At 47.0% G+C, this 23,640-nt stretch overlaps 1 protein-coding gene across 1 annotated transcript; it reads left to right on the top strand.

Moving 5' to 3' along the window:
- Positions 1-22,553, top strand: CLEC19A (C-type lectin domain containing 19A). The gene is made up of 5 exons (XM_061209783.1): positions 1-88; positions 11,662-11,827; positions 17,632-17,725; positions 21,061-21,193; positions 22,474-22,553. The coding sequence occupies exons 1-5, from the start codon at positions 1-3 to the stop codon at positions 22,551-22,553; spliced, it is 561 nt and encodes a 186-aa protein (XP_061065766.1).
- Positions 22,554-23,640: the final 1,087 nt, after the last annotated feature.

Here is a 23,640-nt window from a genome sequence, read left to right as displayed (position 1 = left end):
ATGCAGAGGTGGGGACTGTGGGCCGCGGCCGTCCTGACCCTCCTCTCCGCACAGGCCTTTCCGCAAACGGACATCAATATCAGCCCAGGTGAGCACGGGGCCAGGGCCGGGAACAGGTGGAGAGGAGGACACCCCGCAAATGCTTGAGCTGTCAGTGAGGCCTCGCCGCCTGGGCTGCAGGCCTGCCTGACCCAAGGAATGTTGGGGGGGCCAAGCTGAGCCTCCTGACAGCCCCTCCAGCTCCTCTCCCTCCAGCTCATGGGCACTGTGCTAGGGCCAGACGCAAAGAGACCTGCTGATAAATCCCAGCTTTGCATCTTAAAAGCTGTATGACCTGGCACAAGTTTCTTAACCTCTCTGAGCCTCAGTTTCCTTCAGAAAACGGTGGTCACAATGGCACCCTCTGGGGCTACTGTGCAAGGGAGATGAGATAATCTGGGGAAAGTGCCTGGCACCACAGGAAGATCTGAAGATGGTATTTTTGTTAGGGATTTGGCATCTGGGCTCCCCACTCCCACCTTGGCTGTGACAGCTGTTCCCAGGGAGCTGGGCATGCAGGAGGACATAGTTGTCCCTCTAGTGACCTCCCTGGCGGCCTGGCCCAGTGACACCCAGCTCTGCGGATATTCTGTGTCCCCAGGGATTGGGGTCCATCAGCCTCGGGCATGTGGCCTCCCAGTGTCCCACTTGGAGGACGCGGGGCTTCAAATGAGCTCAATTTCTTCACCCTTGCAACAGGGAGGCTAGGGTGCTGACTCTGGGGTAGGAAGAGTCGTGAGTCCTTCAGTCCCTTCAAGGTGGAAGATCTTGCCTGTCACCTCTACCAGGAGGGTTCTTTCCAAACATGGTTTAAAAACTATAATAATAATAATACCAATAACAACAATTGATACTTTTGTAGCCCTCACTATATGCCAGGCACTGTTTTAAGCACTTTTTACATATGGATTTATTTAATCCTCACAATAACTCTACGGCAGAGATACTATTTCTATCCCCATTAAAATAAAACTAACACTGTAATAAAACATCCGTAAGATCCCCATAAAGCCATGTTATTGGGCAGTTACAGTGTTGAGGGGAATTTAAATAGTGGGGTGATAAGATTGCAAGATAAAATACCTGATGTCCAGGTAAATTTGAATTTCAGATAAACAATAAACCATTTTTTACTGTAAGTGTCTCAAATATTGCATGGGACATACCTTATGCTAAAAATTATTTCTTGTTTATCTGAAATTCAAATTTAACTGGGAATTCTTTTTTTTTTTAATCTGGTAACCCTAGTGATGGGAGATAACGGGTGGTCAGTTCACTTGGGCAAGCATCAGGGGCTCTGGTCTGCCATAAACTCTCTGAGTGTCTGTATTAGTCAGCTCGGGCTGCCATAACAAAATACTGCAGACTGGGTGGCTTCAACAACAGGAAGAGTACTGGAGGCTACAAGTCCAAGATCAAGATGCCACCTGATCTGTTACCTGGTGAGGGCCCTCTTCCCGGCTTGCAAGTAGCCACATGGTGGAGAGAGAGAGTGCTCTGGTCTCTCTTCCTCTTCTTATAAGGGCACTAATCCCATCATGGGGGCCCCATGACTCCACCTAACCCTAATCACCTCCCAAAGACCCCATGAAAACACCATCACATTGGGTGTTGGGGCTTCAACATGGGAATCTGGGGAGCACACAAACATTCAGTCCATAACAGTGCCTTTGCCTGCTTGCTCTTGTGCCTCAATATCCTCATCCGTGCAATGGGTGAGCAGGAGAGAAGTTGGACAAAATATCCTTGAAAGATATTTGTGTGTTCCAAGATCTTGCCTTTCTGCCCAGCATAAGAGGAAAGTCCTGAGGCTGAGTTTGAGAGTGGGAGCGATGGGGAGTCCTCTCTCTCTCACTAGCTTGTGACCATGGGACCTTTCTCTGAGCTTCAAGTTTCCTCCTGTGGAAAGTGAGGATGATAGTGGTGTCCATCAAACGTTTTGGGGAATCTTCAATGAGATCATGCAAGTGAAGCACTTAGCACATAGAAAGCACTTGAAAAATGGCTTATTACCTTACTACTTCTGCCACTGTGGTTGTTGCTGTTATGATAGAATTGACCAGGAGACACAGTTTTCTGCTGTGACAAAATGCCTTCAAAAAGGAACTTCCAGACATCTAGCCCCATGCCTCAGTCCCACTCTACAGATGAGGAGACTGAGATCCCTTCCATCCCAGCAACTTTGGAGACCTCAGAGTTGGAGTTGGAAGGAAGGGTCCCAGAAATCCACTTGGCCCAATCCTTCCACAATACAGCTGTGGAAACTGAGGCCTACAGAGGCCAAATAATCTGGCCAAGGTCATCATCCATCCAGTCCAGCAGAAAGCCCAGTTCAAGCCTGAGTGGATAAATCTGCTAGAGGAAAGTGATTTCAATGCAGAAGAGAGCGTGTGAGTTAAGTGTGTGTGCGTGTGTCAAGTGGGTGTGTGTGTGCATGTGAGTGTGCGTGTTGATGTGTGACTAGGGAAGCCTTATCTGGGGTCTTGGTGAGCCCTTGCAGACCGTGAAGGTGGGCGCACAACCATAGCCCTCCTTACTGAAAGTGGGCCTGGTTCTTCCTCTCCTGCATCCCGAGCCTTTAGGTACAAAACAGAACAGGGTCATTCCATCCTTCATCCCACTGCTCTGGACCTTTCATGAACATGCAAATATACGCAAATAGTGCAACCCAGCCATACCCTTAGATCTGCTTTGGAAACAAACCTTTAGACACTTCTGAGAGACTAGGAAGGATTTAGCCAGACTAGATCCTTTGCCTAAAACCCTTCTCTGAACCTGGCTTTGATCACTTTGTTTACGTGGATTAACAAATATTAAGTGCTTAAAAGAGGGCCTGGCACCTGGTAAAAGCTACATAAATATTTGCTGTTATCTTCAACCATAACCATAAAAAAGTTTCCTTTTCCTGGCTCCTGAGCCCAAGAACTTTCCACAGCAAAGGAAATTCTAGCAAAGCGTTTTGATGCTCAGGGCCTGCTTCTGCAGGGCTTCAGGGGTGGGAAGGGAGAATCAGTCAAGTTCCGTAGCCTCTTCCTCTCCCCTCCAAGAAACTGGCATTGTGCACTCAGCACCAGGATTATTCCAGGGCCCAGGCTGCTTCTGTTGTAATAGCTCATGTTTACTAGAACACCTACTATAAGCCAGGCACTGGCTTCCCTGTGAAGTAGGCACTATCATCATGCCCATTTTACAGATGAGGAAACTGAGGCACAAAGAGGTGAGTTTCTAACTGGAGTCATCTAACTCCAGAGTCTAAGCTCTGAGGCTGGAGCACAGAGGCTTGGGCAACTGGGTGTCCCTACTTCCTAGAGTACACCCTTCCCCACCCTCCAGTCTGTATCATAGAGTCAGATCCTAGAGTACCCCCACCTGGACACTCTAACCCATTCCCTACCCCTCCTCTATGGTCACAGAGCCCTCTGCATACTTCTAGAATGTCCCTTAGTATATGAGGACTCATTGCCATGTGTGCTATGCGTTCCTCCCTCCAGACTGTGAGCAACTTGAGGGCACAGACCTCAAGCCAAATAAGCACCCAGGAAACATTGAATTATTACTTAATTATGTTGGTCTTAGTTAGCTCAGGCTGCTATCACAAAATACCATAGACTGGGAGGCTTAAACCACAGGAATTTATTTCTCACAGTTCTAAAGCCTGGGAACTCCGAAATTAAGGTGTTGACCAATTCAGTTCCTGGTGAGAGCTCTTTTCCTGGCTTGCAAATGGCCACAGAAAGGAGAGCTCTGGTCTCTCCTCTTCTCCTAATGGCACTAACCCCATCATGGGGGTCCACCCTTATGACATCATGTAGCCCTAATTTCCTGAAGGCCCCAGCTCCAAATACCATCACACTGGAGGGTAGGGCTTCAACATATGAACTGGAGGGGGACACACAAACATTCAGTCCATAATGCTGTTAAATTGGGTGTTTAATATATTTGTCTTGCCAAATGAGAAAACCAAGACCAGAAAAAGATGTTTTCTGGAGGCACTGTAGTGCTTAGGAATTTTCAAGTCCATCAGACTTTAATCTCATCCTGACACTGCCACTTGCTAGCTGTGGGAGCGAGTGACTTAACATCTTTGAGCCTCAGTTTCTGCACCTATAAAATGGGGATGATACAGATACCCCTCCCAGTTTGGTCTCGACGGTTATATTAACCACGCAATGAATGGCCACTGTTATGAGCAATATAAAATATCACCCAGTGCTGTCTCCTTTGTATCATGTGACCACAAGAGCAGCCTGGAAGGACGGAAAGCAAAGCTGAGGCATGAGAGGCCTGGGACCAGCAGTTCTGCACCCCAGAGCCAGGGCTCACTGGGAAGGGCCCACTGAGGGTGGGATGTGTGGACCAGGGAGACAGCAGGCAACGAAGGTGACTGAGCCCTCCCAGTGGCCACCTTCCCAGATACTGGGAGACACTTCCGACCCCCTGGGACATCTGGGGCCCAGTAGTGACGGGGGGTGGGGAGGCCGCCAATGTGGCCCCCAGAGCCTCCCCCTCCACTCCCAGCTGGCTCTCAAGGCTGATCTGGGCAGGAGGCAGCAGGGTAGTGTGTTTGTGGGCGGCTGGACTGGGGCCAGGGGAGCGAGCAGCCAGATCGTGTGGGAAGGTGACAATTTATTCTTTTAAAAAGAGAGAGATTAAAAAAACAAGTCCTGAACTCCGATGGCATGTCCTCTTTCCTTAACAAGCTCAGAGCGTCCAAAGGCTTTGACTCCCACCCCAGCTGGGAGACCCTGGGGGCCTTTGGTGCTGCTAATTGAAGTAAAATACCATGTAGTTTGGCCTCGGTTTCCAGAGCAACAAGCTTCTTTGTGCATCCCTCCCCCGCTTCCACCCCTCCCCTCCGTCACCTCCAGCCTCATCCCTCTCTCAAATTCCCAGCCAGGCTGAACCTTCTGCAATTCTCCAAACGCTCTCTTCTCTCTTATACCTCTGGGCCTTTGCACATGCTGTGCCCGCCACTTGAAACACTCTTCCTCTGACTCTTCCTCATCCTTCAGGTCTCAGTGGGGGTCTCACATCACCCGCTCCAGGAAGCCTCCTGGATCTCCAAATCTGGGTTACGTGCCACTTTTAGGTGCTCCTGTGGCAACACCTTTATTTTCCCCATCCGGAAGGGGACTCACTCTTGTGTCCTGTCATAATCACCAGTGGACACCCTGAAGGCAGGGTTGGGGTGGCCACCAGTTCAACTAGGGAGAGAAAAGGGGCAAACAAATGACCAGTTTCCAAAATAATTTGAGTGCTGCTCCCTCAAGTTTTTGCCTGCATGACACAAATCCATATTAATTGCATATTAATGACATTTTATTTCTGTGCTTATTTTTCTTAATGTCAGCCTCCAGAGAGTGTAAGATCCATGAGGTCAGAGGTCACCTCTGTGTAGTGTGCCACAGTATCTCCAGCACATAGCCAACTACCTGAGACCAAGTAGGTGCTCAAATAAGACTTGTTGAATGAATAAGGGGATGAATAAAGAACCAGACCATCAAGATTGAGACGAAAGGAAATGGGCTTAAATGCAGCAGGAATCTCTAAATTAGGTCTGGAGCCACACAGCCTGGCTTCAAACCCCAGCTCTGCCACTTAGGAGCTGTGTGACCTCAGGCAAGTTACTCAACCTTTCTGTGCTTTGGTTTCTTCATCTATAAAGGGGGATGATCGTGGTACCTACCTTGTAGGATGTATGAAGACTAAATGGATATGTACAAAGCACCTGACACAACGCCTGGCTCAGATGGAAGCTCAGTAGGGTTGGCCCTGGTTATAATGTCACCATCACTACCTGAGTGTCAAGCTATAAAGCTATAGAGATCTCTTTACCAGAGAGACGCAAATTAGCAAAGGCTACTCTGGGTTCCAGGTTGATGAAAGTCCTTTAAGGGACTTCCCTGGTGGTCCAGCGATTAAGACTCCACACTCCCAATGCAGGGGGCCCGGGTTAACTCTCTGGTTAGGGAACCTAGATCCTGTGTGCTGCAACTAAGAGCCTGCATGCCGCAACTAAGACCTAGCACAGACAAATAAATAAATAAATTTTTTTTTTAAAAAGGAAAGAAAAAAAGAAAGTCCTCTAAGATCCTTCTAATCCTTGTTTCTAAAATCCCAGAGGTAAAGGAGGTAGGGGGTTGCCAGGCAGGGTGGAGTTCATTATCATCCCAGTGCAAGCGAGTGGCTCCTTTTTGCCTCCCAGGTCCTCCCAATTAAAGGCCTTTGCCTGCCCGGGTGGAAAGGGGAGTAATTGAGCAGTGACCTGTCACAGCCCCATTTTCTGGTATGTTTCACCCCAGGCATCCATAACCACCACTTGCTCAGTGGAGACAATCAAAGGGACCAGGAGTGGGGAGAAGGGCGGGGAGGTGGGGGCTGAGATTCTCCGTTGCTAACGAGCTCCCTGGTGACGCTGATACAGCTCCTCACAGCAGTCACTGCGCTAAGTAATCCGGAAAACCAGGCTCAGTCAACTGCCTTCGGTGCTGAGTTAGAAAAGTCCAGGCACGCCATCCTAGAGTCAAGATACACCAGGTTGGAGGCATCAGGGCACATGGGCGGTGCCCACACCCTTCTCACCACTGTCCCCCAAAAGGGGCAGTGGACCCAAAGAAGCAGCACTTGATTCCCTAGCATGCATTTAGTCATTCAAAACTAGTTATTGCACACCTACTATGTGCCAGGCACTGGGGAGAGGGATGATCACAGCAGACCTTGTGCAGGGGGAGGCCAGACTGAACAAGAATTCACGGGGATGTGTGAAAGGGGGGGTGAGGGGCTCTAGGAGCTCTTAGAGAGGCTCCTACCTCGTCTTCCCTAAAGAAGCCACCATGTGGCTGAGACTCAAAGAAGAAACTCGAATTGGCCGAAGACAGGCCGAGGGAAGTATCTGCAAAGATCTGGACACGCTTTGAGAAATGGCAGGAGCTGAAGCAAATCTGGAGCATGTTGTGAGCGACAGGGGACAAGCTGCAGGGGCAGGTGGGAGCCCTGTTCCCCAGGGTGATGGGCACTCCTGGAGGGCTTCGGTGAGATGAGATCAGGGTGTTGGAAGGATGCCTCTGGATTTGGAAGGTGAGATAAGGCAGGAAGAACAGCCAGGCGGCAGTTGAGGAGGTCTCTGTGAGAGACGACAGGGGGAGGAAGAATGTGGAAGGAGAGACAGAGACAGAAGTGGGGGAGGGAGAGGGAGGGAGGGAGGAAGACCGGAAGGAAAGAAGAAAAGAAAGAAGGGAGGAGGGAAGAAAAGAAAGAAAGGAATTGGAGAGGTGCTGGGAGATGGAATAAACAAGACTTAAAAATTGACTGGATGTGCGTAGAGGGAAAGAGAGGAGGTAAAGATGATTTGGGGCAAATATCCAACAATGCTAGACAATTCTGGTCAGTTCCAGCCAATTCTTGTCAGTTTTGTCTAATCAAAACCGTGTGTGTATGGGACTTCCCGGGCGGTCCAGTGGTTAAGACTCCACGCTTCCACTGCAGGGGGCACGGGTTTGATCCCTGGTCTGGAACTAAGAGCCTGCATGCTGTGTGTGTGTGTGTGTGTGTGTGTGTGTGTGTGTGTGTGTGTGTACACATCTGTGTGCATTTTTCTGGGGAAAGAAAGGAACAGTAGCTTTAATCAAGACAGCTATACTATAATATTTGATATCAAATAAATCACAAAGGTAGAGCAAATGTAATGGGGTATCCTAGGTTGGATCTTGGGAACAGAAAAAGAAAAAACTGGTGAAATCTGAATAAAGCCTGTAGTTTACTGAAGCGTATGTACCCATATTAATTTCTTAGTTATGACAAATGTACTGTGGGAATGTAAGATGTTAACATCAGGGGAAACTGGATGAAGGTTATTCAGGGACTCCGTATAATATTTTTGCAACTTTTCTGTAAATCTAAATTTATTCGAAAATAAAAAGTTTAATTTTTTTTAAGTGAAGGAAAAGAAAAAGAGATAGAGGACAACGAGGGTGGAAACTTCCAGATCAGACCTTACGGTAAATTAGAGAACAGAAAACGTCTCCACTGTAGACATCCAGAAATACAGATAAACTTTACAAACATCCTTTGAAAATTAAGCTGGGCTTCCAAGAAAGTGAGGAGGGTGACCAGGGGCGGGAAACAAAGTTAGAGATGGAAACCAAAGCAGTGGGCACAGGCGCGGCAGAGCACTGGGTGCGGTATCAGCCTCCCTAATACAGAAGCTCGGGCTTCACATCCACACCGGGGAGGGAGTGATGAGATTCGGACCCTTTCACAGAGAGGAGACCCGTGAAGAGTCCCACCTTACAGGAAAGGATACGCCGAGTGGGGAGGGGGCAATCCTCCCTCTGTCAGAGAGATGACGAAGAAGTTTGTCAGCTACATCCCAAACTCAGGGATGAAATGCAAGACTTCCCCTCTGCAGCATCCTTTGGTGAAGTCTGTACCATTAAATTTAAACACAGTGTTCTAGCAATGCCCCGGGGCTTTTAAGCCATGGGTTTATAATAGTTATATATTTTAACTCCAAAATTAGAAAAATAACACAAAGTCTACTTCTAATCGGTTGTGTGGCTTAATTTTTGTTAAAGAAACTACAGGTAGGCTGAGAAATGTGGACGTTTGCTGTGATGTTTTGTGTTGCTGCCCTGTGGGGTTATTTTACATTTTGGAGTTCTGCCTTCTATCTAGGGAGAGGATTCTATTGACATTTGGGGTCAGAAAACCCTTTGCTGTGGGGATGTCCTGGTCATTGTAGGATGTTTAGCAGCATTTCTGGCTTCTACCCATTGGATGCTAATAGCACCAGCACTTCTATTTTTGACAACCAAGAATGTCTCCAGGCATTGTTTAATTTCCCCTGAGAATCAGAATCACCCCTGGTTGAGAACCAGTGCTCCAGGGTGATCGACTAAGGGGGGCCTGGGATGTGGTACTTTCAGATTTAGAACTGAGACAGTCCTGGGCAAACTGGGGTGGTTACATCCCCTGCTTCCATCTCTAATATGAATAGTTAGGGTGCAAAATCATTATAGGATGGGTGAGAGTGGGGAAAGTGGTTTAGCACCAGCAAATATCATACTCTTGGGCTAACTATTCCAGCCAACACCTGGACAGACGTGGCCACGTTCTCACCAATGAGTGTCCTTGGTTACAAGTGATGGGTGGAAAGCAGATGGAAATGATTTGTTGCTTCTCATCCATGCAAAGGGGGAACTGCTCCAAAAGCAGACCCCTGGGAATGATTCAGCTGAATCTCTCTGTGTGGAAGGAATGGGCAAAAGTCCCCACAGGGAGCTCAGCAACGCCCAGCATCACAAGGGGTCCTTCAGCCCTCTCAGCATCGAGGCAATGTCCTCCTAGACCAATGCTCTCACCTGAGAAAGGAGGAGACCGAAGTCCGGGGAGGGGCAGGGAAGGGCCGAGGCACTGAGCCCCCTAACTCCATAAGCAAGAGTTCTCTCCCTTTGCCAGGTAAGGGAGGGTTAAGAGAGCAAATTCTGAATCAGCTGGCTCCAGTTTGGATACTGGCACACACTGAAAGACAGTTGGCCGGGACTGGTGGGGAGAGGTGGGACAAACCAGGACTGACCAGCGCAGCTGCCTAGGGTGGGGGAAGGGCTGGTTCTGATCAAACAGGGAAGCCCAATGGCTTTCATCAGGTACAGGTAGCCCAGATGGAAGCTGCCTGCTTAGCATAGCTCTATTTTTTTTTTTTAAAGCTTTATTTATTTATTTAAAATGAATTCTATCTATTTATTTATTTGGCTGCGTCGGGTCTTAGTTGCGGTATGCGGGATCTTCATTGCGGCATGCGGGATCTTTCGTTGTGGCACGCGGGCTTAGTTGCCCCGCGGCATGTGGGATCTTAGTTCCCCGACCAGGGATCGAACCCTCATCCCCTGCATTGCAAGGCGGATTCTCAACCACTGGACCACCAGGGAAGTCCCAGCATAGCTCTATTGACTAAAGCAACTGTCCCTTTCCTTCCCCAGAAAAATTCATATAGATGCGTATGTGTGCACATACATGCATACAAACTTTTGATTTTGCATTTAATTTCAAGGGATTCACTGGACCCCTGAAGCCCATTAACCTCAGTGATGAAACCCTGAGCTAATCGTTAATAATCATACTATTATGGAGCATCCATACATGCCAAGCACTCAGCGACTTTATTTGACCCAATTAGTTGGCCTAGCAACCTGATGAAGTAGGGGCTAACACATGATTAACCATCCTCAGCCCTATTGGTTTCCCATGATGAAGTATCATGTGGATTTTAAAATCAAAGACTTTGGTGTCAGGAGGCCTGGGTTCAAATCCCTACTCTGCCTACTACCAGCAGGATGATCTTGGGCAAGTCACTTAACCTGTCTAAGTCTCAGTTTCCCTCTACGTGCCTGACACATCATAAATGCTCAGTAAAGGTGGTCCACTACTTCCTTATTCATGAGCCCAGCCAGCTGTTACAGTGGTTTTGAAGGCAAGATTTCACACCCCTGGGCATTACAAAAAGGACCCCAAAGATCTTCCAGTCGGACAGCTGAGAAGGGAAGGAATGTGTCAGCATCACATGGCATGTCAGGCGCAGAGCTGGAGCTGGGACCCGGGCTTCTGCACCCCAGTCTAACAATTTCACCACTGCCTGGTGCCTGCTCTCACAGAGGAGCCACCCAACTGAGTTCCAGGCAGGTTCTCAGCATGCATTTCTCCCCCCGTCAGTCAGCTTCAGTCGTGGTTTCCAAAAAAAGTATATGCTAAGAGGCCTCCAGAGGGGCTGAGACTTTGGAGAACTTTAGTGTCTCAAACATGGGGTTTTTGTTTGTCCCTTTTCAGAATTAAGAACACATCCTGAACCCCAGTAGTTCCACGGGCTAAAGATATAAATAGTCTTGACTACAGTAGGGAAATATACACCTTGGCCAGAGAGCCCAGAAGTGCAGATTGAAATAAGATACCATTTTTTTGCTTATAAAATTTGCAAAGATTGCCATTAAAGTGGTAACACTCAGCGCAGGCAAGGGCGCTGTGAGATGGGCGCTCTCAGACATCACCGTAGGAGCATAAATTGCTTTCAGGAGGCAATTTAGCAAATTGTATCAAAGCCTTAAAAATCTATCCCCAGAAAATCATCAGAAATGCTGCAAAAGCTTTATGCACAAGGCTTTTCATCTCAGAATTATTTCTAATTGTTTTTTAAAAAGAGAAAACAACCTAATTATCCCAAAATTGGGGAATGATCGAATAAACTCTAGGGGGGGGGGGCACTCGGGAATATTAAAGAGCTATTTGAAACAATGTTTACAAAAATTTATAATGACATGAGGGGAAATGCTTATACTCTTAATTTTTAGAAATCAGAATACTGACAGGGGTGTATGGTCAATATAATCACAATTGCATTTTTAAAAAAATCTTTGCATTCAACATGACAAGAAGAAAAACACTCTAATGTAGTAACGTTTTCCAAGGATTCTATAATGAGCACATATTACTTTTATTATTTTGTAAACTTTAGGTATGCGTTAATCATAAGGCGACACTTTTTACTTTCATGCTTATAAAGATGTCATAAGCTGTAGCATCAACGTTTGCATGGCCAATCTTCTTCCCAATCCGTATTCTCTCTGCCCCCAGCCATGCCAGAGCTGCCCCAGGCTTCCCTGTGCCCACTGTTCTGGATGGAGTTCAAAGGCCACTGCTATAGATTTTTCCCTCTCAATAAGACCTGGGCTGAGGCTGACTTCTACTGCTCTGAGTTCTCCATCGGCAGGAAGTCCGCCAAACTGGCCTCCATCCACAGGTGAGTGGACTCCTCTGTCCTCTGTAGCCCAACCAAGCACCCCCTTTGGAAAGGGGTGTGGAGAATGGTGTGTCCCACTGGCGTTTCTCTTTGGTAATTGCAGCTTTTATTCAGCCCAATTTCTCGTTGAAACTGGCCTTGGCAGTAGAGGACAAAGCATTTAGCAAGGGTAGCAAACAGCAGGCTGGAAGGTCCATTTTTATAAGTGCCGATCTTGTGCTGTGCCCTGTTCTGTATCACAGGGGGTTTGACCCTATGATATAACTCACATAATACGTATGTAAAGCATAACATAAGACGTAATAACTGACATTTATTTGCTAAGAGTTTATAAGCATCAAGTTCCCGCAAACCATATTAGGTAAGTATGCTCATTTCACAGATACGGAACCTGAGGCTCCAAGAAGGTAACTTGCTATAAAGTGGTGGAGCTGGGATTTGAACCTGAGCAGTTGGGTTCCATAGCCCACCCACCAAGGCCTCCTTCAATGTTCCTCCATGCCTCCTAAGCCCCAGCCATGCTCACCATCTTGAAGTTCTCCAAAGTGGTCCAGCCCATTTACGCCTGCATACTTTGCACATTCTTCCCTCCACTGGGAATTCCCGTCCCTATCTTCTCCTCCAGGGAGACACTTCCTTAACCTTCCAGACTCAGCTCTGCCATCTTTCCACCGAAGTCACCCCTGACTCGATGGCACCTGACTGCACTCACCACCCACCTCTCCAGCAGCACTTTCTTCATCACTTTAGTGACTTCTTTTCACATCTGTCTTCCTTGCTGATTTGTGGGTTCTTTGAAGCCAGGTGTGATGTGTTCCATTGCCACTAAACTACAAATTTATAATCTTACCTCATTTTTCAAGAATCTCAGAGATTTGAAGTTAGAATGACGGTTGGTTCTTTATGCCTTAGAGTCACTGAGTTTTGTTAAGAGTGGGGAAGGGGTCCTCAGTCTTAGTTTCCAAAGAAGTCTTGAATCCTTGCATCAACTCATCCAGCAGATTTATTGAGCACCCACTGCATCCTTGGTGGTGCTGAAGAATATAGTGAGGTAGTCAGGGTCTGACCAGGAAAACAGGAACCACTACAAACATTTAACACAGAGAGAATTTCATACATACACAAGTGATGGACTCTGAGAACTTAAAGAAGCAGTAGTGTATCTAGAGACTCACTCCAGCAGGAAGCCAACTCCACCCCTAACTGGAGGGCGGGCCAGTCCTATGGGAGCTAGAGCCACAGAAGGCAGGCAGCCCCTGCCAGCACCTCCCCAGGCAGAGAGGGAAAGAAATACCCTGGCTTCTCTCTCCCTCCCATCCTTCCCATCAGTGCCTCCCATTACATGGAGGGCAGCTGACATGGAAGCCTGGGAAAGGCGATCTTCGGGGGTCAAATCCCCTGTGATACAGAGCACAGCAAGTGACTGGCACTTATAAAGATGGGTAAAATAAGTTCTCAAAAATAACCAACCTATAGAGGAAAATGAAATACATGCAATAAAGAGTAAATGTAAAAGTGATTCCAAATGAAGATTTCCCTTTGGCCAGTCCACAGGAAGGACGGCTCAGCCTGCCTCACGGTGCATGTAATCTATCCCTTGGTTTAATAGGCATTAGAAAGGATTCCAGGCAAATTCAGGGGTTTTCCAACAGCCCCTGACCCAGATCCTGTTCTTTTCTGCCTGAACTTACCTCCTTCCTCTCTTCTCAAGTCCTGACATCCCTCTTTTTCTCTCTTATACTAACGTTTCCCAAATGTTATACCAGCATTTCCTCTCTTATACAGGTAGTTTTCCACTTTGGTATATAATACTTTCCCAAAAACATGTAGAAAAGTTGAATTTGCACAACGCATTCATCTGTTATAAGTTCAGTTCCCATAAAGCTAGACAATATTATAAAATCTCTGATTACATCTTGTCTTTGAGACACAATCCAATTTTCTAATTCTGGCATTTTTTCATGCTTTGTAATTTTGTTCTTTTCCTTCATAATTAAGCACACTATCAACTTATGTTCATGGAGCGTCTGATTAAAGTTTAAGGTTTTCATACTTTCAGCTTACCTAATAATTTCCATCTTTGCTTCAAGTGACAGTTGAATTAAGTTCATTTGATCTCTGCTCCTTACTACTTGCAGTAGCACCTTGGGCCTTTCTATCTCCCAGTTATTTTGACCAGATATGGGGGAAATGCAATAAAATATTGAAATAGTTTCCCGAGCAGATGCCGCTGAACAAAGATGGCACTAGTGCTAAAATGGCTGGGCAGCCACTCCCCCAGATGACCGCTCACCATGCATGTTCAGCAGTTGATGTAGGACACCCCGAATTGTGCATGAGATGGGCACTTGGGGATGCCAGTGCCTAGCTGGGTTGGACCAATGGCAAAGACCCATTGGACTGGAGAGCACTTTGTCCCCAGAAATCTACCACTCTGATATTAGACAGAACACACTGTCTTGGAACATCGGCATTGAATAGAGCCTGGTGATGGTGTGAGATAAGATGTCAAATAGATAAAAGGCATCGTGTGGGTCCGTGTTGATCTCTCTCTTTGGGGAGACCAGCCCATCAGACATAGAAAACTAAACCAACCAGCCTGCCCTGGGGAGCATGGAAACTTTGTGCTACAGGTGGGCAAGAATTGGATAGAGAGTGCTCATGGAAGGTTTCCTGGAAGAACTGGTCCTGGATCAGGATCTTGAAGGCTTGGGAAGCTTAGGGAATGGGGGCAGCAGATGTTCTAAAGGAAGAAACCCGTGCAATGTTATGTGCATTGATTGAGGGCATTAGAGTCAGTCAGCCCTAGGCTAGTCCCCACTCCACCACTCCCTACCTGGGAGACCTCACCCAAGTCCCATAAACTCTCTGAGCCAGAGTCCTCAGCTGGGAAATAGAAGTAGTCACACTGACTTTACGGTTGAGGGGCTTTAGAGGAGATAAAAATGGATCTGAAGTTCTTACACAAGTGCTTGGGTAACTCAGTGCTCCATGGTGGGAGCTGTTATTATTTTTATTAATTATAATTATGGGTGTCTCAAGAGGTCAGTGCTTACTTAGCTTGCGCACGTCAGATCATCTTTCTGAGGGCAAATAAGCCTTGACTCACCCGCCCTCTTTCCTTTCCATTGCCTCTAATAATATCTGTCTTAGTCCATTTAGGCTGCTATAAAAAAATATCACAGACTGAGTGGCTGATAGACAATAGAAATCTATTTCTCACCGTTCTAGAGGCTGGAGTCCAAGATCAGGGCTCCATCATGGTCAGGTTCTGGTGAGGGCTCACTCCCTGGTTTGCAGATGGTCATCTTCATGCTGTGTCCTCACATGGCAGAAGGGGCAAGGGATCTCTCTGGGGCCTCTTTTATAAGGGCACTAGTCCCTTTCACAGGGCTCCACCTTCATGAACTAATCACCCCCAAGGGCCCCACCTCCTAACACCATCACATTAGGGGTTAGGGTTTCAACATATGAATTGTGGGGCAGGGGACTAACATTCAGTTCATAACAATATTTGTTTAGCAATCCCCAGCACGTGACTGCCTAGAGCGCTGTGTTGAGAAGATTCTGAGAGCCAGAATTCTGAGTGCTTCTGGGATGGATTAAGAATGTCTTTCACAAACACAAAATTAAGGAGAGTGGATATGTGTGCTTTGACTTGCCACCAACGCCTCAAGCAAAAGGAAATCTATTGGTGGGTGTTCTAGACAAGGTGGCAGCCTGTGGAGAGCGGTCATTTAGAACAGCAGTCTCCAACCTTTTTGGCACCAGAGACCAGTTTCCTGGAAGACAATTTTTCCACGGACCAGGGCGGGGGTTGCGGGGTGATGGTTCGGGCGGTAATGCGGGCGATGGGGAGCGATGGGGGGCGGCAGATGAAGCTTTGCTCACTGGCCCGCCGCTCACCTCCTGCTGTGCGGCCCGGTTCCTAACAGGCAGCGGACTGCTACTGGCCCACGGCCCAGGGGTTGGAGACCCCTGATTTAGAAGACGCCAATGGGAGCAGATATACACGGTTGTAACGTAAAGGGTACCTCAACATAGTCCTGTTTTGAAGTGAGTTATTGGTTAGGTGTTTGTTAGGTCTGGGGCTGATTATTATTACTTTGTAATGATTTCTTCAACACACCAATGTTCACCTTTTAGTGTCATGTGGAAGCCAAAAATGTGGAATCCCTTGTCCAGTGGGATCTGTCCCTCTGGGTCTGTGAACTGTGCCTGTTATTTGTTCGTTTTCTGTCACATCCCATGCCCACCCTTCTCATCCCTGCAAATGACATTTCCCAGGCTCATGGATATTGGGGCACTAGGTGAGCGGTTACCTTGGCCCCCCTCCAGGGCCTCCAATGCAGCAGCTCCAAGTATCATGTCCACACACAGCTACAACCCCAGGAAGGAAGGCAGTGGTGGAAACTGGGGCCTTTTCCACACACCACTCTCCATTTATACGGGAGGAGAATATTTCCAAGACGTCCTCTACCAATTCCCCCGTACATCCAATTGGCTGAACTTGGTCAGATGGCCAATGTTAGCTGCAAAGGAGGCTGAGAAAGTGAAATCTGGCCTTTCTAAATTTGATTGTAGGCAACGGGCAAAAGGATTAGGAATGACTGTGAGGTAGGTAACCTGTAGCATCTGCCACTGTGCCTGTTTGATGCGAGGATGAAATGAGTTCATGTATATAAAACATTCAGCATAGTACCTGGCATGAAATCAGTGCTCAAGAAACGTTTTAATGACCTGAAGAAAAAAATCTCTGTGTTCCTATCTATCTGTCTATCTATCCATTCATCCATCCCTATTTCTCTGTTGTTTTTGGCAGCAGACTGCCTCCAGGGTCCTCCATCAATTTCTTTTGTTGGGTGAATTACTTCATCAGCTCTTTGAAATAGGAGGTGAGAATCCCCCAAGAAGACAGCAATACCTTCTGCTATGGTTTGAATGTTTGTGTGCCCCCAAGATTCATATGTTGAAATCCTAATGCCCAATGTGATGGTATTAGGAGATGGGGCCTTGGGGAAATGCTTAAGTTCTGAGGGTGAAGCCCTGATGAATAAGATTAGTGCCCTTATAAAAGAGGCCCCACAGAGCTCCCCTGCCCCCTTCTGCCATATGGGGGCACAGCAAGAAGTCTGCACCCAGAAGGGGCCCTCACCTGACCATGCTGGCACCCTGATCTTTCATTTCCCAGACTCCAGAACTGTGAGAAATAAATTCCTGTAGTTCATAAGCCACCCAGTATGTGGTATTTTGTTGTAGCAGCCTGAATGGCCTAAGATACCTGCTGAAGAGGGTGGATTGATAATTGCAGGATTTGGTTTTGCTGAGTCGGCTATGCAGGTTCAAGCCTCGAGCTGAATTTTCCAGCAAAACAAAAGATTTTGAAGATGTTCTGTGAGAAAGGATTAGGAGAGAGGAGGCTATGTAAGGACTGGCGCCGTAAGGAGGGCTTTTGAGAAAGAGCAAAAACATCCAGTGGAGATTTTCATTATTTGATGTGTACAATGCAAAGTCAGCTCCTTTCTTTGTCTCTTCAATATAATCCACCTTGTTTGCTAGTGTTTTTACATTTCTAGGAAGAGTAACAGTGCTGAGTCCTGCTTTGGACCAAATCCAGAGATGCCCCTGAGAGGACAGCCCATATGGGTGCCTTAGTTAAAAAAGGAAAAGGAGAAAGCAGGACTGCATCACATCCTCTATTTACTTTGGTCTGGGAGGGCTAACAAAGACTTCTGTCCATTTTCAACTCAATCCTATGGCAAGAGGCAATGAGTAACAGGCTACCGGGTTTCTTACCTTCGCAGCTGGGAGGAGAATGTCTTTGTGTATGACCTCGTGAACAGCTGTGTTCCTGGGATCCCAGCAGACATCTGGACAGGGCTTCACGATCACAGGCAGGTGAGGAAGTGCTGACCATCAAACCCTTTTGGAAGTTCCAGCCAAGATTCCATTTTGACTTAACCAGCCTTTCACATGGAACCTGTGTGCCAGGTCACTGCTATGTGCCCAGCACACAGAGAGATCAGACATGATGATGCCCCAGTTAGAATATGATAATCGTTGTGAAAGAGGGTATTATGGGAACATATTGGATGGCCAGGGATGGCCTCTGTTTAGGTTTGGGTTCTCCAAAAAGCAGACACAAAAACGTGATTGGATGGGTAAGAGGCTTTTGAGGGAAAACATTTGCGAAGGAAAAAAGAGGGGAGGGTTGAAGAGGCAGGGAAGACCTTCAGGCCATGATGTGGGTCTGAGCCCTGTGAAAGAAGAGGGGGAGGGAACGGCTGAGTGGGGAGAGCCTTAGATCACAGCTCACCCTGGAAAGTCTTGGCTAAGCCAGTGGGGTGTTCCCAGGCAAAGGATGCCCATTCCAGGAGTCCCACATTGGGCAGGGGCAAGCCAGCACTGGTACCCCTGACATGCTAAGTCACTAACTGGGAACAGCATGGAGGAAGCACAGTCTCACTGTGAATTCAGTGCTGGGTCCAAGGGGCTTTCAGTCAGCCATGCTCCCTCAGCTGGTCCTCCTGAAGGAGCTCTGAGCAGTGCACGTCTACAGCTGCCACAGCCTCCCTGGGTAAGAGATATTTAAGCTAACGTCCAGTGGATAAATAGGAATCAGCCAGAGGAAGAGCATTCCAGGTAGAGGGCACAGCATGGGCAAAGGTCCTGAGGTAGGAGAGATCATGGCACACTCAAGGACATTAAAGACTAGTGTGTCTGGGATGCAGAGTGGCGCAGGGGTGAGTGGAATAACGGTGGAGAATAAGGCCAAAGAGGCTGGCTTGGGCCAGATCTCATACCTGGCAGTATCACGGCACACTCCACCTGGAGATTTGGTCTCCACACTTTCCGTGGACAAGTTGTATCCTGAGCATCTCTCCTGCATGTATGCCTCCAGCCCTGCCTCAGATAGGGTTCCAGTTCCAGCTCCTGTTCTGCCACTTACTGGATAGTAGGTGACTGGGACTTATTTTGTGTGTGTGTCTCTGAGCTTCAGTTTCCTCAGCTGTAAAATGGGATGACAATAATAGTGCCTGGTTGTAAAAAGTAAATGGGCCAAGGTATGTAAAGGACTTAGCCTGTGCTCGGCACACTGTGAGAGCTCATTAAGTGTGGTCGAAGTTGCTATCAAAGTAGCAGAAGTGGGACTTCCCTGGTGGTCCAGTGGCTAAGACTCCGCACTCCCAATGCAGGGGGCCTGGGTTTCGATCCCTGGTCAGGGAACTAGATCCCGCATGTATGCTGCAACTAAAAGCCTGCATGCCACAGCTAAAAGATTCTGCATGCCACAACTAAAGATCCTGCATGCTGCAACGAAGATCCCGCATGCCACAACTAAGACCTGGTGCAGCCAAATAAACAAATATTAAAAAAAAAAAAAAGTAGCAGAAGTAGCCAGACTCAGTATAGATATTTTAAAAAATCAATAGAATTCATCTGGCAAAAACTTGTATAGAAGTTGTAACATTAAAAAACCAAAATGTCCCATTATAATAGTAACTTTAAAATTGGCTTATGAATATACTTAGAGTTAAGGAACTTGTATAACAAGACCTAAGAATAATAATAACAAATGATACAGTAAAAGGACTTGTTTTTATATTTTTCTTTTCAAGCCTAGGCACCACGTGCCAGGCACTAGCTAAGTCTCTTAATGCTTTTAATTCATTCAATTCTCTCAATATTCTCAATATTCTCTCAATTATTCTCTCAATAATTCTCTGAGGGAAATATTAGCTCTATTTTATAGTTGTGGAAACTGAGGCTCAGAGAAGTTAAATAACTTGTCCAGATTGCAGAGCTAGGAAGTGGGTGGAGCTGGAATCCCAGGCTCTAGTCTCTCTCCCAGAAGGAACATGCAGTTTCCATTATACGACATGGCCTCCAAAATCATCAGTGCTTTGGGAGACACTTCTCTAAAAACTTGAATAAATGGAGAAATGACTTTTGTTCCAGGACATTGCAAAGAAGTAGTTCTTTCCATAGTTAATTTGCACATTTATTGCAACACCAGTCAAATTCCCAGCAGGACTTATCTTGTAATTGGACAGACTAGTTCCACAGCAGGCAAGAGAAACACACACTATTTGGACAGAAAGAAAAGAGATGAAGGATGACTCCCACCCACTGGTAAAAAAAATTTTCTTTTTAATATGGTAGCTAGGGTCTTGAGTACTGGAGTCAGATAGACCCGGGTTTGAATCCTAGCACTAATGCTTTATTAACTGTGTGAATTTGGGTAGACTAATCTGAGTCTCAGTTTTCTCATCTGTAAAATGGAGATGACAACGCCTGCTTTGCAGGATGGTGAGGATAAAATGAGTAAAGCACACCTGGCATGGTACATAATAAGCCCTCAACAAACGGCAGCTAGTAATGTTACCAGCCAGGGCCAGAACCAAACTCAAGTTTGGCTGCTCGTTGCTCAAAAGACAGTGTTCGAGAGTCAGGGTTGGTAGAACAAGAAAGATGCTTTATTCCAGAAGCCGGCAACCTGGGGAGATGACGGACTAGCATCCCCAAAACCATCTCCCAGTTGCTGGTTAGGAGACAAAGTTTTTAAAGGGGAGTTTCAGGGGGGCACAGGCAGGGGGGCTATGAGCAGAACAGCACAGCCAGCTCCAACAATCACCTTGAAACTGGTCATGCAGTGGTCGGATCAGCACCATCTTGATTGTTTTAAGCATAATCTTCAACTCCAAGGTCAGTTTGTTCTCACTTCCTTGAGGCCAGTTCTTGGCACTGAGCTAGCCATAGATTCAGTACTGCTCAAGATGGAGCAGCTTATGTCATGGCTGCAGTCTGGTCATCATGCAGTTAGCTTTTTCCCTCTGGTGGCAGTCATAATATCTGCAAAACAACTCAGGAATGTGCATAGGACACTGTGATCTATATCTTTCAGGAAGAAACTAAAGATTCTGTGACTCTATTGTCCTAATCATTAACTGTATGAGCCTGCTTTTTTGTGACTCAGGGAAGGTCTGGGAGACTATAGCTCTTCTGCAAACAAGAGGCAGGGGACATGGAGGGGCTTTTGTACCTGGGAGGGCCCTGTAGGGTCCTGCTCAGTTTCAGTAATGGTGGTTAATAATAGTATATCAGATAAAAGTGAGGGCTTCTGCACTGTTAGATATGGAGGTATTAGAATGTTACCCCAAGCTGGAGCTGGCTCAAATGCCTGATCTTTCTCTCCTTGGCTTGCTTCCTTTCCTCTGGGTGCAACCCCCCAGGAAGGGCAGTTTGAATGGACAGACGGCTCATCCTATGACTATAGCTACTGGGATGGGAGCCAGCCAGACGATGGCATCCACGCGGACCCAGAAGAGGAGGATTGCGTGCAAATATGGTACCGACCCACCAGCGGTGGGTGCCCTTGAGACCAGGGCTCTTGCAGGGGTGCTGGGGAGGTGCCAGGGATAGCCAGGAAACTGTGAATTATTCAACACCTTGGAGAGTGACCAGAGGTCACTGGGGGGTGGGGGGGTGTTAGGGGCGTGGCAGTTCCCTATGGTGGATGCATTTTAAACAATGTTTAATGGTTCGTTGTTGACATGCAAACTGTGATTTGGATGAAAAGACATTAGAGATAGAAGCATGAAAAAGAGAAAGAAACTTGTATAGATAGAGACCAAAGGATGGTGCTTTTATGTCATCTCACCAATGCACCAGAGGTGGCTCGTGCTCCTGGACATTAGAACGAAGGGATGCCTGGAGGAGCGCCCAGGTGCAGTAGTGAAAAGAGTACCCAGATGGGTACAAGTACTGGCCCTGTTGCTTTCTAGTTCTGTGTCCTTGCAGGCAATTACTTATTCTCTCTGAGATTCCCTTTTCTCTTCTGTAAAATGGATTTAATAATCGTTGCTACCCACAGGGCTGTTCTGAGCATTGAAGGAGATATAGTTGATACAGCACAGTGGTAGGAGAATGGACTCTGGAGTTGAATGTCCTTGTCTGAACCCCAGCTCAACCACTTATGAATTGTGTGGCCCAAAGTAAGTGCCTTAACCTCTTGGTGCCTCAGATTCTTCATCTGCAAAATGGGGCTAATGACACAACTCACGGGGTTGATGTGAAGGAAAAAGAAGATAAGAGACATAAAGTGACTGCAATGGTTTGCACGTGGTATCAGCCATCACCACCATCATCGTGAACAACAACGTCACTGCTCACACCAATCTGAAGAAGTAAAAACTATTAATATTTCCATTTTGCAGATGAAGAAATCAAGACTCAGAGAAGTTAAGTGATTTATTCAAGTTTGTCCAGCAAGCAGATATGGAGCTGGGTTTCAAACCTATATCTACTCCACATCCAAGTGCTGAACTGCTGCCATTCCTACTTTGCTCCTTTTTCTTTTTCTGATTAGGGGAGGAAGGCATGGAACAGCGACTTGCTATCCTGGGAGCCGGAGCTGAGCCAAGCCTCTGGGTGAGGCTTGTCCTGCTCCTCCACAGTGGCAAGTCAACACTAGCCTTATGAGAGAGTAAGGCTGGACAGCAGCCTCATTAAACATCTGCAAGAAAGGAATGCCAGTGTAGACACCAGGCCTACGGGAGAGGACTTTTACTCTGGTGGGATGGCGGGGTTACTTTTACTGTGGTGGATGGACCTTCACGCAGAGTCTCTGCTTTTTCCCATCACAGCTCTGAGGTCATGGAATGATAACACCTGCAGCCGAAAGTTCCCCTTTGTCTGCAAGATCGCAGCTGTGACCATTCACTGATCCAGTCTCGCCCTCTCGGAGCAAGCCCAACTCCAGCATCGACTTGTAGATGTACCTAATGTAAAGTCGACACTCAATAAATGTAAAACACACAGAGGAGACAAATCTCCCAGGCAGAGATTTTATACAAGCAAATCTTGATACAGAGTGATCACTTGGTGATGAGTGACAGGAAAACCAACTCAGCTGGCTTGATAAATAAAGGATGGGGGATTTATTGGTCCAAGTAATAAAAGTCCAGGGGTTGTTCTAGATTCAGAGTTGAATCTCACTGGCCTGGCTCAGGGCACATGCCCATTCTTGAAGCAATCTCTTTGGCATATGCTGGTCGGCTAGACCCTGCTTAGATGCACATGGCTGGGCAGGAGGGGTGGGGTCAACCACCTGAACCACATGGGCCCAAGGAGGAAGGTGGTTCCCCAAGGAAAAGGAAAATATCACCAAACTCATACATTGCTGGTGGGAATGTAGAATGGTAAAGCCATTCTGGAAAACGGTTTGGCACTTGCTCAAAAAGTTAAACACAGAAATACCATATGGTCCCAGCAATTCCAATTCTGGGTATATACCCAAGAGAACTGAAAACAGGTATTCAAATATGAATGGTCATAGTAGCATTACTCATAATGGCCCCCAAGGTGGAAACATCTTTGGGAGCACCACCCAGATGACCCCATCCCATTGTCAGGATCCCAACCAAGGCCTTGACGGTAGCATATCATGCTGCCTTGGTTGAGAGCTCAACTCCCTTTGAAGTTCGGACACTCTTGAGTCCCAGGCTTGATCTGCCTCTCTGCCACAAGAGATGAGAACTTCTTTGTCTGCAACCAAAGAGACTCTTTGGCTTTCACGTTTGGAGCAAGAACCTGTTACTTGTCCTCGGCTGTTTATTTTATATATATATATATATATATATATATATATATATATATATATATAATTTTTTTTTTTTTTTTTTGGCTGCGTTGGGTCTTCGTTGCTGCCCACGGGCTTTCTCTAGTTGCGGTGAGCGGGGGCTACTCTTCGTTGCGGTGCGCGGGCTTCTCACTGCGGTGGCTTCTCTTGTTGTGGAGCACGGGCTCTAGGC

The sequence above is a fragment of the Eubalaena glacialis genome, chromosome 13 (assembly GCF_028564815.1).
Source record: "Eubalaena glacialis isolate mEubGla1 chromosome 13, mEubGla1.1.hap2.+ XY, whole genome shotgun sequence".
Taxonomy (NCBI): Eukaryota; Metazoa; Chordata; class Mammalia; order Artiodactyla; family Balaenidae; genus Eubalaena; species Eubalaena glacialis.
The sequence above is the reverse complement of the archived record's forward strand: the minus strand, read 5'-3'. Positions and strand labels throughout refer to the sequence as shown.

What these genes read in the sequence shown, in the direction of transcription:
- CLEC19A (XM_061209783.1), top strand. Translation starts at nt 1, where the DNA reads ATGCAGAGGTGGGGACTGTGGGCCGCGGCCGTCCTGACCCTCCTCTCC. An exon ending in GGACATCAATATCAGCCCAG is followed by an intron (nt 89 to 11,661) that starts GTGAGCACGGGG and finishes CTCTGCCCCCAG; the next exon opens with CCATGCCAGAGCTGCCCCAG. An exon ending in GGCTTCACGATCACAGGCAG is followed by an intron (nt 17,726 to 21,060) that starts GTGAGGAAGTGC and finishes GCAACCCCCCAG; the next exon opens with GAAGGGCAGTTTGAATGGAC.